Source organism: Cucurbita pepo, chromosome LG09 (genome assembly GCF_002806865.2).
Source record: "Cucurbita pepo subsp. pepo cultivar mu-cu-16 chromosome LG09, ASM280686v2, whole genome shotgun sequence".
Classification (NCBI taxonomy): domain Eukaryota; kingdom Viridiplantae; phylum Streptophyta; class Magnoliopsida; order Cucurbitales; family Cucurbitaceae; genus Cucurbita; species Cucurbita pepo.
Window position 1 is genome coordinate 4,164,123 of NC_036646.1, and position 13,777 is coordinate 4,177,899.

At 37.0% G+C, this 13,777-nt stretch overlaps 1 protein-coding gene across 2 annotated transcripts; it reads right to left on the reverse strand.

Moving 5' to 3' along the window:
* Window positions 1-2,247: 2,247 nt before the first annotated feature.
* LOC111802667 (cysteine synthase-like) lies at window positions 2,248-13,592 on the reverse strand. Of its 2 annotated transcripts, none has more exons than XM_023687112.1 (10): window positions 13,239-13,592; window positions 12,516-12,625; window positions 12,029-12,086; window positions 11,071-11,334; window positions 10,007-10,144; window positions 9,719-9,770; window positions 9,541-9,620; window positions 4,117-4,176; window positions 3,820-3,900; window positions 2,248-2,671 (listed from the first exon to the last, which is right to left on the reverse strand). In XM_023687112.1, the coding sequence occupies exons 1-10, from the start codon at window positions 13,491-13,493 to the stop codon at window positions 2,579-2,581; spliced, it is 1,191 nt and encodes a 396-aa protein (XP_023542880.1). In that variant the 5' UTR covers window positions 13,494-13,592; the 3' UTR covers window positions 2,248-2,578. The 2 variants fall into 2 exon arrangements, with proteins under 2 accessions (XP_023542880.1, XP_023542881.1); XM_023687113.1 differs by having other exon boundaries at window positions 2,248-2,723.
* Between the last annotated feature and the right edge of the window lie 185 nt (window positions 13,593-13,777).

The following is a 13,777-nucleotide window of genomic DNA, read 5'->3' on the forward strand; positions in this document are numbered from 1 at the left end:
ATCCGTTGCCGAGAGTCGTTGTAAATAATACGACAAGAATGCTTTTCGAAGTCCTGGAGATGAAGATGCATCGTGGGTTGACCTATATATATATAATTATTAAGTTGTTGGAGATTTAAATTGTAAATTAAAAAAGAAAATGGATTGATAATAGGGTGGGAAGGCAACTCTATATGTTGACTTTACAAACTTATATGGTTTTCGATATTGAAAGTTTTGGAAGATATTTCCACAAATTTTTTTTTTATTTCAAACAGATATTTCCACCATCATTAATATTCAGCAACGTATGGATCCCATTTCACAAAATAATAACAATTATAATAATAATTTAACGTGTAATTTAGTCTTCGTTCTCTATTTGAAGGATGTTTATAATCAATGAATACTATCTCCATTGGTCTGAGGCATTTTAGGAGCGCAAACTCATGAGAGGTTATCCTCAAAGTGGACAATATCATACCATTGTGGAGAATCGTGTTCATCTAACACGAGATTGGGGATGAGAATTACATTTTCCTATTAAAATTTGAATTTTTAGAGAATTAGATTAAATATTATAATTTATTTTTCTTATAAAATATTATTGGATTTATTATAATATTTTACATTTTAAAATAAAAATTATATTAAAAATTGAAAATTTTCGAGAAATTCCCCTAAAATAAATGGAGAATTTGTGAAAATATGAATTAAAATAAAAATAGAGATCTCTACTAATAGTTTTATCCGCTCGTTATTTATTTAAAACCCTCTATGATTTGAAATTTAATATTATCATCCAAATAAAATTAATTATGTAAATCAATGGTAGATTGTCAAATAAAATATTCAAATTAATTTTGTGAATAATTTTAAAATTCAATAACATTTTTTATATATAGTTCGACACGTTGCGTTTCATTTCACACGTTATATTTCATGAATTCCCTCTTCAAAGTCCCGTTTACACGACCGAATGAGATTAAAATATAATATTTGTCGAAAAAATAATTTTAAAAGATGTGTTTCATTTCTTTCATGGTTAAACCTAAACTCAAAGCTTTCTTTTTCTTGCATTGGCTTTGCATGCTGAAAAGTTGGAAGGTTCGTGGCCACAGTAATAGTGGCTTTTTGTCATGCCTAAAAAGCCTGCCCTTTCCATTATTAAAAAAAAAAAAAAAAAAAAAAAAAAAAAGAAGTTGGTTTAGTTAAGTAGCTTCCATGTGCTTTACATTCAATCAAAAGCCTAAAAAGGCTAGTATTAGGCAAGTGTTGCCTATGCTATTTCTATCATCTCCTTTTGCTATTATACAATTCTTATATGATTATGCTACAGTGCCCACCCCACTAATCGTCTCGTTGTCGATTCTTAGAATGTTACAAGAATGTTTGGTTCACGTTTGGAATGTGTAAAGCTTGCAAAGTTACGAAGTCTTTGTTTGATTTGAATATGGATTCTTCTGTTTTCGACTATAGACTTACTAAGTTTTCTTAGGCTAGGAGATTTGAATATCTGATTTCTTAAGTTCGAGAGGGTCATTGCTTGAATTTCTTGAAGAACACGATACCACCTATTCATCAATAGTAAAAAATGCCAAGAAGAACTGTTTACTCCCACCAAGAAAAAATAGCAATAAGTGATGAGTGGATTGATTATGGTAGTCATTACGAACTCATTCCATTTTTGGAGGATTCATTCTCTGGTGGAGGTCAACGAAATTTCTCTCAATATCCATACTATGACTAGTAATACAACAGGTGGATTACACATTCTACAGAGGTGCAAATGATGATGATCACCCTGAGGTATGCACGGGAGCCTTTGATAGGTACTCCAAGACCTACCAACGCTCATGAAAATCCGAGTCAATCTTCCATTCATCCAACCAGAGGTGTGGATAACAAGGCCATCTTCACACCCTTCTCCCTTCTCCCTTTTGTCTCTAGGAAGGTCGGGTGAACCAAACCTACCAACATTCTCTTATTATAAGAGAAGTTTGGCTTTGAACCATCCCAAAGTCATCGACCAATGAGACGACTCCTTGGTGGGTTTCTTAGTGGAATGTGTCCGAACATCAGTTTATATGCCTAAGAGAATCTTTTTCTAAAAGCATAAAGCTCCCAAAGAAAAGAAAAACATAGGCAAAACTCTTTGGGTTGGTCAATAGACAGTGCCATGCAATTATGCATCTATCACCTACCACTCCCAACACACCCAACTGAGATTATTTATATAAAAAAGACGGTTACTGAGCTGCCTGGAAAGGAAATAGGAACACCATCATTGTCTAATTTATTTATCTGCAAGTTGGAACTATGGTAAAGCCATAAAATATTCAGGCTTTCACCTTTCATACTGAAACCTCAGACGATTCCATGGGGAACCAATGACAAAGAAATGGACAATTGGAAGGGAAAAAGAAAAAAAAGAAAGGGAAACTAGAAGGTGTTTGCATCCGTTTATGCATACCTGAGTTCCAATCGAAGCATATAGAACCGTAGTGATAATGGAGGAGTACCAAGGTGTTGTATTATAAAAAATAATGACAACTAACTAAAGCCTTCTTGTCAATAGATTCCTCAAAAGAAAGGTACTTCATGGCTCAGGTTGCATGTTTTCACATTCTTCTCGGATTGATTGGAAAAGGACCGAGGATAGATATCGTTCACCAAAGCTAGGGAATACAACCTGAAAACGTCGCGTTAGAGTAAGTCGATGGCAGAGAATTAAGCATCTGAAACTGAGGAAAAAAGAAGTAGCAAGGAAATGATGCATAAAACTGAGTTTGCTGTAAATCAAATTACAAGGTATGTTTTTGTAAAAAGGAGAGTGACGTGCCATTCATTTGGGTGTCATTCATCAAGGATGACGAGAATAATGGAAGCATGAACAAACTACACTGTGAAAAACGATCATTTTCAAACCATAGGCGCTGGATTTGAAACGGTTTTAACTAGAGGGCAGTATCTTATATTTATCCCCGATATTAGCAAGACAATGGCTGAGATACTTGCGCGGTTTATCCCACTGGTCATATTTCTAAAGGCTTCTTCCTATCATCAATAGGTGCTACTTCTCACATCGGTTGGGGAGGAGAACGAAACATTCTTCATAAGGGTGTGAAAACCTCTCCCTTGCAAACGTGTTTTAAAAACCTTGAGGGGAAGCCCGAAAGAGAAGATCCAAAGAGGACAATATCTGCTAGTGGTGAGTTTGGGCCGTTACAAATGGTATCAGAGCCAGACACCGGGCGATGTGCCAGCAAGGAGGCTAAGCCCCAAACAGGGGGTTGACATGAAGCAATGTGCCAGCAAGGATGTTGGGCCCCAAAGGGGGGTGGATTGGGGAAGGGAACGAGTGCAACGAGGACCCAGAGCACTGAAGGGAGGTAGATTGTGAGATCCCACATCAGTTGGGGAGGAGAACGAAACATTCTTTATAAGGGTGTGAAAACCTCTCCCTAGAAGAAGCATTTTAAAAATCTTGAGGGAAAGCCCGAACGGGAAAGTCCAAAGAGGACAATACATGGGCTTGGACCGTTACACTTATGCAAAAACTTTTCCCAGCATTGCATACTACCGAACCCTTTTTGGCTCCTAAAAGATGCTAAGAGAAGTTCACGAGGCATACTAAATAAAAAAGGAATTTTCCTACATCTTCCTTAATTTGACTGCAAAAGAGAAGAAAATGCGTGATATTTTCTCTCTTGTCCAACCAATTTCAAAATTAAGCATCCGGCTTATTTTTCCTCCCATAAAAATATTTCGTAACTGAGCATGAGAGGGGGGAAAACCATTCAAGTTTATTTTAAGAAAATGAATAAATAAGGTGCGTACCGCAATAAGCTTTCCAGCATTCTCAGATCTTTTTCCCACTTTCAATGCAGCAGCTGCTGCTGCTCCAGACGAAATGCCCACCTGATATCAAGTCAATGAGGTAATGTCAGGAGATATATGAATACTTCAGAAGATATTGAACGAGGCTAAAAAAGCAACCCCACTTCTTTAAGTTAAGCTAGCTGAATATAGCACTTCTCTTTTGTTTTGATATACTGCTTTAGATTGAAAACTTTTTGATAGAAATGGAATTTCAGTGGTAAAAAAGAATAGCCAAATTAAAAACAAGGTATTAACCAGTAAGCCTTCCTGCAGCGCCAATTGTTTCGCCGTCTCAATAGCTTCTTCACTGGATATCTGCGTCGATCACAAATAGTCAGACTTATAAGAGGAAAACCTAAGTACGACTTAAGAGTACGTGATATGTTTTATCCCAGCCAACTAGTTTCCACTGCATAGTGTTGCCTTGAGGAACAATTTCAGTGGAAAAGTATGCAAGTGTGTACATGCATGTCTGTTTGTGGGGGTTGGGTGTCACAATCACATTCTTTGGAAACCACATGGAAACAATGCGGCACTTATTCTCGCCCACGAATAAGACGGCCAATTACTTGGGTCGTCAGTGGCACAAACGACCGATGGTTTAGCCTATGCTCCGTTCTTGAAAAATGGCTTTAGAAAACGAGGTCAGAGAAGGTTTTGAAAGCAAATATTATAAGTTAACAAGCAATAAGGGACAACAATTACATTTATAACTTATAACACAGGTAGGAAAATTTGACAACTAGTTGTATCCCCCTATCCAGGTTACATGATATCAATGTTGTTGTCCCTTATTGCTTGCTTGCTTATAACATTTGTTTTCTCAAATTGCTTTCAAAACGTTTTCCAACACTTTCTCTGACCCCGTTTTCTAAAACTATTTCCAAGAATGAGGCATATGTTAAATTATACATTATTTCTGCTACTAGCAATCCAAATTTTAATTGGTTGATGATAAGAATCACGGTGCTCCAAATGGACCTATTACACGATCCAAGGTCAAGAAGATTCAACGAACATTCATTCTTCATCTACAAAAATGGATCGGCTCGGTTCAACCATCATTTCTAGAATTAGAAGCTGATACGATTGACGAAGGACAATTGAATAGTTGCACGGTTGAAGTTGAAAAACTTTAAAATGTCAACAACAGGGTTTGAACGTACACAGGTAAAGCCCAATAGATTTCAAGTTTGTCTCCTTAGCCACTCAAACATATCAACGTTTGTTGGAAGACTATTATTTTTTTCGTTTTCATTTTGTAATGGTCAAATGGTCAAATTGACTCCATCTTTTGTGGAGATTAAAGGGGATCGGGATTGAATCCCGACCACAAACGTCTTTTGTCGGGAGATTTTAAATAACCACAATATGTTATGTAAAAATCAGATAGTTGGATGAATGAAATTGAGATCTCGAATTGAGATGTTTTCCTTAGAAACCTGAGCATCAATTTTGTCATTTCTAAGTTTCAAGCAATTCTTGTGGTAGAATTGCAATTTAATCATGCCTTGATCAAGTTCGATTGTGGAGTGACTCAATTTAGAACAAGGTTCCAAATCTTGCTTTTAGATTTTCGATCGTAAGAGGTAATCTAATTCTAGCCTTATCTTTGGTTGATCCAAATTTCGTATAAGGAGGTGTTAATTACTTTGATTCAAGGTTTGCTTCAACAAAAGCTTGGATCGTTGGGCGGAGGGGATTAAGGTTGCCTTATCAATTTGGTATCAGATTTAGATCCTCAAATAAACATGCAAATGATGTAAAATAAATGATAAGGACACACTCGTAGGAACAAATATGATAATTTTTTTTTTTCAAGATCTAAATGTGATCTTTATAGGAAGGAAATGAGAACAAAGTGAAAAGCTGATGAATAATGGCGGAAATGACAGTAAGAAAATAAATGGACATATTTAAAGAAAAGATAAACAATGGACATATTTAAAGAAAAGATAAACAATAGCAGAAATGAAAGATAAAATCAATTCTAGAGTCGGCCACAAAGATGTAACCTAGCTCTGATACCAAATTGATAAAGCAACCCTAATCCTCAGCCCAATAATCAAAAGCTTTTGTTGAAGCAAGAACCCTTGAAGAACCCAAAGTAATTAACACTTTCTTATAAGAAATTTGGATCAACCAAGAGATAAGGCTAGAATTAGATTACCTCTTACGATCGAAGATCTAGAAACAAGATTTGGAACCTTGTTCTAAATTGAGTCACTCCACAATCGAACTTGATCAAGACTTGATTAAATGGCTCGGATGCAATTCTACCACAAGAATTGCTTGAAACTTAGAAATAACAAAATTGATGTTCGGGTTTCTAAGAAAAACGTTTCAATTCGAGATCTCAATTTCATTCATCCACCCATCTGATTTTTACATTTTTACATAACATATTGTGGATATTTATAGTCTCCCAACAAAAGACGTTTGTGGCCAGGATTCAATCTCGATCCCCTTTAATCTCCACAAAAGACGAAGTCAATTTGACCATTTGACCATTACAAAATGAAAACGAAAAAAATAATAAAGTCTTCCAACAAACGTTGATATGTTTGAGTGGCCAAGGAGACAAACTTGAAATCTATTGGCTTCACCCGTGTACGTTCAAACCCTATTGTTGACATTTTAAAGTTTTCCAACTTCAACCGTGCAAATATTCAATTGTCCTTCGTCAATTGTATCAGCTTCTAATTATAGAAATGATGGTTAAACCGAGCCGATCCAATTTTGTAGATGAAGAATGAATGTTTGTTGAATCTTCTTGGCCTTGGATCGTGTAATAGGTCCAGTTGAAACATTTGGAACACCGTGATTCTTATCAGTTGACTTACTTGAATGTGAGAATAAGTACCACACAATCGCTTCATAAGTCTGAAATAGTACGACCGTGACCGTTAGAGAAAGAACCAAAGGGTTAATTGAAACTCCTAAAGTGTGTCAAGAGTGCCGATTTAGGCAGGGTACTTCAAACTCAGTAGTGTCGTCTGTTGACACGTCATTTAACGGATTTTTATCCCTCAAAATGTAAAAACAAAACTCATTTGCCAGGAGCTTGGAGATTTGTATGTGGGCAAGAGAATCAAGGGTGTACCAGGTAGGTTGCTTTCCAAAGAGTCATTACCACCATAGGGATAATGGCAATAATTGCAAGCAGAGAAGTCGACAGTTACCGTGACATGACATGCATAGGTCAAGTGCCAAGTGGGTATTGATGAAGTTCTAAAAGTAGACCATCATGGCTAAAAGAGAGCATAAAGAGAGGGAAGTAACTCAAGAGAATTGGTTATTTGCCCTATGAAAGTGCTCCAAGAGAAGTGAGCACGTGCATCCATTAAGTCATTTCCATGTGCATAAGTGGGTGACTTCACAAGAAGTTTTCGAGACCAGGGTTTGCTCATGAAGGAGCACTCGACTAGATATAAAAGACAAGAAAAGAGAAGCGGCAGCAAGCAAGAGTGAAGCATCATTGCAGCGTTTATCACAAGAGGTGGCCAAGTTGAGAGCTGGCAGTAGGAAAGTGCCAACAATTGAGAGGGTTTTGTCAAAGAGCTTTCAGACTTCGCTACCGCATGAGTTGGTGCCATAAAGAGGTAAATTCGTGGTAGGTTTGTGAGCCTCACTCAAGGGGTGGACCAATATGTGTCATTCAAAGAGTATGTGTATTGGCCAAGGGAACTGTCAAAGTTTTGTCGGGGCAAGTGTCCACAAGATGACCAAAATGCGATAGAAAGTAAGTTGTCCAAGAGGCATCAGAAGTTTAAGTAATGACCATGAGACGTCAGAATCTTTATGGAGCCTACACACCGAGCCTCGTCGGTCAAGTCCTAAGAACTGGACGGAAGTAGGTTTGTTGGTGGAATAGCTCGCAGATAGTGTGTGGTTGTTTACCTTGCCTACATTGTGAGTCTCAGGCCAAGTCTTAAAAATTGGGCGCAAGTAAGTCTGAAGGTGGGATAACTCCTAGGTATTATGTAGTTGTCTTATTCATTCAGAAGCATGATTAATTTCAGCGAGCCAGTGAGGAGTCAACCTAAAGTTTGGATCGTCATTGGGGCGATGCCGAGATGAAGTGGGGAGAGTGTCACAGTCCACTATGTGAATTGTGCCCTCAAGAAAGTCATCAATGATGATGACAAGTTTACGTAGGGGAGAATGTCACAAACATACTATGAACAAAGTAGATTGTGACTATCACTAATCCGAACGGATAAAAGGTGACACACAAGTAGCGCTCATTAGGCCACATGAAGTGTCATGATGCAATTGAGTACAATGGTGCATGATCTAAACCACCGAGAAGAGTGGGAAAAATTGTCAAGCTAAGGTATAAGCCAGAATAAACATGACAATGTAGTTAGGTGTTATGGATAAGCTTTAGGTTGGCTAAGGAGTAAGCCAGACAGACGTTCCACGTTGGTGTATAACTCCTCACAAGGTATCAAATCAAATATGTCTTAGATAAGGTATCAGATCAAATATGTCTTAGATACTATAAGAGAAGGCATGGTGTTGGCTCACCACCTCTTTTGGGTCTCAGGGCCGACGTGAGCTACCACATGACACACGTGTGTGTCAGTGTGGGCGAGTGTTGAAAGACAGTGTGGGCGAGTGTTGGAAGACAAGTGCCTTGGGCATCTGCCTTTGATTGTGTCAGGTGGCGTGGGTGTGTCGACTTGCATTTTGTTCTTTGAGTTGGAGGTTGAAATATACAGTTAGAGCTCTAGCACAATATGCAAAAATGATTTGGTTTGGACATGAGTGGACTTGTGTCTTGATAATGCCCAGATGGATGGATATTTGAGAGGTCCTGAACATAAGGTTGACACATAGATCGATTCTAAGTCAGTGTGCCCAAGCTACTGCGAAGGCCAATGATATCTCGAGACTCAGAATGGCATCGTGAAGCACGTGGGGCTTCAGAGTTCTCAATTAGCATGATATTTAATTGTCATGTCCCGATAAGCATTATATCAGCTTGATAAGCCCCAGTTTACATAGTTATGTCCTGGTTGTAATGGCTCAATCAATCTTGGCAAGTGCTTAAATCACTTGGTAAGCTCTGGTTGAGCGTTTTAAGACTATTTTGACCCAATGAAGGGTCTATACACATCTTGGTGAAGTTTCGAATCAATGTAGAAGAGTGCGAGCCGTGTTGTTGTGAACCAAGATGATGAAAAGAGATGCAAAGTTGCATTTGAAGGACCTTAGCCTAGAGTAGAGGCAAGTCAGCTAGTCACAAGGGAAGTACACGTACAAGTTACGTGTATGGCAAAATGAAGCTTAGTTTCGCATAAGTTAACTTCAGTAAAGGAAGAAAAAAAACCTCACCTAACGTCCGACAAAGCCACTAAGAAAGAAAAACATATAATGGAGCTCGCGACTATGGCGGGGCTGTACGCTCTCTCGAGACCCCTACTCTAATCAAAAGACTAAGATGGAGTTTTCCTTAAGGTTGGTCATGATCTGAGTGTAAGTCATGACACTGCATGGTTTGAAAAGTATGACACTAGGGAGCATCAATTCTCCACTTAGATTAACCTTATGCAAGGTCGTGCATGGCTGACAATGTAAAACTAAATATTGCTTCATAGAACATTTCAATTCTCAAATAGAGATTTGAATGAAGAGAAAAATGCTTGATCGAGAAAAAATGAGCAGGAGACGGACCTCTATGATTTCATCAACTACACCTTCGTCCAAATTCTTTGGTACAAAACCAGCTCCAATTCCCTGAATTTTATGAGGACCTGCGTTTCCATATTAAAGTAATGGACACTTAAATTTAGTGCTATAAAAATAAAAAATTCATAACTAATAATCAGTAAAATTTAAATGGTTGACTTACCAGGCTTTCCTCCAGAAAGTATGTTACTTTCTGTAGGTTCAATACCAATAACCTGTTGAATGAACCAAAGAAGAGCTGTTAAACTTCAATAGCTAGGAACAAGTAAAAGAACATTAAAATGAGAAGATGAGCCTTTGAGAGAAGAACATAAAAAAGGTTATATAGGCTAATTTTCCTTCAAGAACATTTGGGAAGATCTATCTGACAGCTTACTGTTCAACAAAAAAATTTAATGAAATAAATGTAATGCTATTTAGAAGTAGCTAAATGTCTAAAAAACAATGTTACCTTAATTTTTGGATTTTTCTGTTTCAAGAACCGGCCAACACCAGAAATTGTTCCACCCGTTCCAATTCCCGCAACAAAAATATCCACCTTGCCACTTGTGTCTTCCCATATCTCGGGTCCAGTTGTCTCGAAGTGTACCTGCAAACTCAAGTTCATGTTTCACTTAAAGCTGTCTTTTGCACAAGCAGCAAACCATATCATTCGTGACAACCAAATCCTAGCCTTATGTTTGTTGAAAAGCTATTGCACTGTTCTCTATTTTACTCATATTTTCTCTGGTAATGCAATGTCTGGCCTTCAAACCACATCATTCATGTCTCTAATTATATTACTGCATCAAAATGTAGAGTGTTCCGAAGGTTGAAACAGTTAACGATAGCTTGAATGGATCATTTATTAGCTGTGTAATTCTAATGCAAAATAATTGTTCTTTCTGGAAATATTTCATTTGCCACTTCAATTGGACTGCATAAATTTCCGTGTGCAAATATGATTTGGCAACTCAGAAGATCAATTTCAAAATCTGATTAGCATATGTAGAAACAAAAGAAGAATAGAAAGTGCAAAAATTATGTTTTGTAATGCTATGCATTCATGCGTTCAAAAAAAACTATTATAATAATTTTTACTCATAAAATTTATATTTTTCCTCCAATATTTATTTTTGTGTCCATTTTTAACAACTAAATAAATAAATATTCAAACGCCTCAGCTCTAGTGTTCAACAATTATTTGAACAATTACACCTTTCACATTTATTATGCTAAACAAATAATTTACATGTATGTGATTGTGTCAAAAAGTGTTCAACATGTACCTATTATGCTAGCTAAGTGTACAATAATTGTTCGGGAATCAAACTGTCCAATGTGTGTGCATAGGCAAGTTAACCAAACTTGAGTGTCCATGCTTCATAGTAAGCATAGAAGAATTAAATTATGGCCCCATAACTAGTTTACTACTAATATCTTTGTTTGGTCCACAGTGAGTCAACGGAGTGCTTGTCTTCAGTTTAAATAATCAGGTAGAACAACGTCTTTCACGTGAGACTTTTGACTTCATACCTTAGGGTTAGCGGAATTGTCAAATTGTTGAAGCATGTAAGAATTAGGTGTCTTTTTTAGAATTTCTTCAGCTTTCTGAACTGCTCCCTTCATGCCTTTAGCTGCATCAGTTAATACTAGTTCGGCTCCAAATGCTTTTAAAAGAACTCTCCTCTCCATACTCATTGATGATGGCATTGTCAATATTAGTTTGTATCCCTTTGAAGCAGCAATAAACGCAAGACCAATTCCTGTGTTTCCACTGGTAGGCTCAACCAAAATACTCTGAAAATAAGCAACAGAATTATGTTATTAAATATTCTGACCAGACAGAATATTTCTGTACTTACATCAACCAGAAATTGGAAATATTTAGGTAAATGTTTCAATTTCTGAAACATGCTGGCGCAAGATTACTATCGGGGAAGGTAACAACTAGGAGATCCCATCTGAAAATTTGGTATACTCCTAAGTCCAATCCATGCTTTCTTGATAATACAAGTACATAAATGCTTCAAATCCGATAAAAAAAGAAAAGGAAAAGGAGAAAGAAGAAGTTCAAGATAACCATCACGGGAGGTAGGCAATTATATAAAGAAGATACCATCACTCATCAGCATCTTTGATATGTTACTGTACAAGTTCTCTTTGTTACAAGTATCTCAAATGAGCAAGGCAGTTGCTATTTATCAAATAACCATGAGAAGATAAATATTCTTAAGTTTACATGGCACCGCGAGGGGACATTCAAACAATTCAATCCCTATGCTAAGACAAGATGCTGGAGGATATTGTAGATATAGTTTCAGTTACTATTATGGTGTAAAATGCAGTCTGAAAACAGGTCAAAAACTACAAATGCATGTGAAGAAACGGCAACAAATATATAATTTATTCAACAATTCATTTTTAAACAAATACGAAATGTAATGAAACGTAATTTTCTAGAAGCATGAAATTTACGTCTCTAATGTATTACCTTTCCTGGTGAAATAAGTCCTTTCTTCTCAGCATCAGATATCATACTATAACCTATCCTGAAGACAATTTGAGTACAAATGGTGAGAAGATGCACCAATTCTCTGATAAGTATAGATAGTACAACTCGCATGATCATAAAAGAACACTTCATGAGATAATCCATTCATATATATATGAATACGCTAAACTTCTTAATTAATTTTATAATTTTTGTTCGGTTCAGACCAACCCGAGGTTTTTATCCTATGAACCCGAAACTGAACCGAGTCAATTCAGGTTCAGGAAAAATAACCCAACCCAACCCAACCCAACCCACTCCCTATAATTCGGGTTGGGTTGGTCGGGGTTGGATGTACACCCATAGTAATCATTCTCCTCAATAGTTGGCCAAAGGATATTGCCACTGGCATAACCAGGATAATTGTACAAATACAGTTTGCCATATAATAGTTGAACACTTGACCTCCTCCTGCTTTTTTTCTCACCTGTCCTTAACACTACAACATGGTTCCATTATTTCAAGCTTAGCAGCAATGTTTGCTACAGATCCCTTCACGATATTGTTCAGGTAGACCATGGGTGTCTTACCTATCAGCTGCATCACAACGAAAGAAATATCTCATACAAAGATCTGTAGGGTGAAGTTCAATGTTTCAAATAATATGAGATAACCAATTGACCAGATTCCTTTTATTTACTATCTTAAATCTTGAACCACAGTTGTTCCTAAACATTCCAAACACGATTTACTAGGTTGCTGAAGTCCGACTGTTTCATGTTCCCAAAAAACCAGGGTGTAAAAAAAACACTGACCAAGTTGGTTTATCACTTAGCATATTTGCAATGTTTACTATTGGCTTAACAGCAATCCCACGACGTTCGCTACAACCATTTTATATAATTTAACGAGTTCATTTGATTTGAATTAGAAAAAAAAATTGGTAAAATTATCGAAATGGTACCAAAATCAGCGTAGATGGTGGATGTTATCGTACCAATCTGAAACGATATCCACAATCATTATGCCGTATTAATACGTATAAAAAGTTTTGGATTGCTAAAATTCAATACGTTGAGTTTTCAGTATGATGTCAGCCAAGCTAACTCCATAAGCATGAAATTTAATTTAGCCAAGCAATCAAGAAACTAGCATGTCAATGTCAAGGAAAAAGAGAGAAAGAGGGAGGTCCATTGACCATCATTTTCACCTGAGTTACATCTTTGGCGATGTTGAGGCCGTCAATCTCAGTTTCCGGCTTAGCAGATACCGCCTTGCAAACAACAGATACAGAAGAGGAAGAGACTGTCCCAAACAAATTGCTCTTCTTCGATTTCAGAGACGGAATGCGTCCTAGAGTCTGGCATCTAGAATTCGGCGAAGAATTCAAAAAGAAGACCTCCGATTTTGCGCCGGAGTTGCAGAGAGGAGAAATCAAGGAATTGATGATAGAAGCGGAAGCCATTGGCCGGAAAGATCTCTCCTCCTTCAATATCCAAGTCTCTATCCACCAAGCAGAAATGTTCGCCTCAAGTTCACACTGACAGAGTTTTCGTTATTTCCCCGAGACTTTATTCCGTGCGTGTGGCACGTTCCCATATTGGCCATGCCTCCCATTTCTATTTTTGTGAATTTTTTAATTTACATTTCTAGAGATTGGAAATATATATATTTCTTTAAAACAATTTTTTATTTTGCAATCTAATTTTATTTTTTAAAAATGAAAAACATTTTGTTTAGGTAACAAAG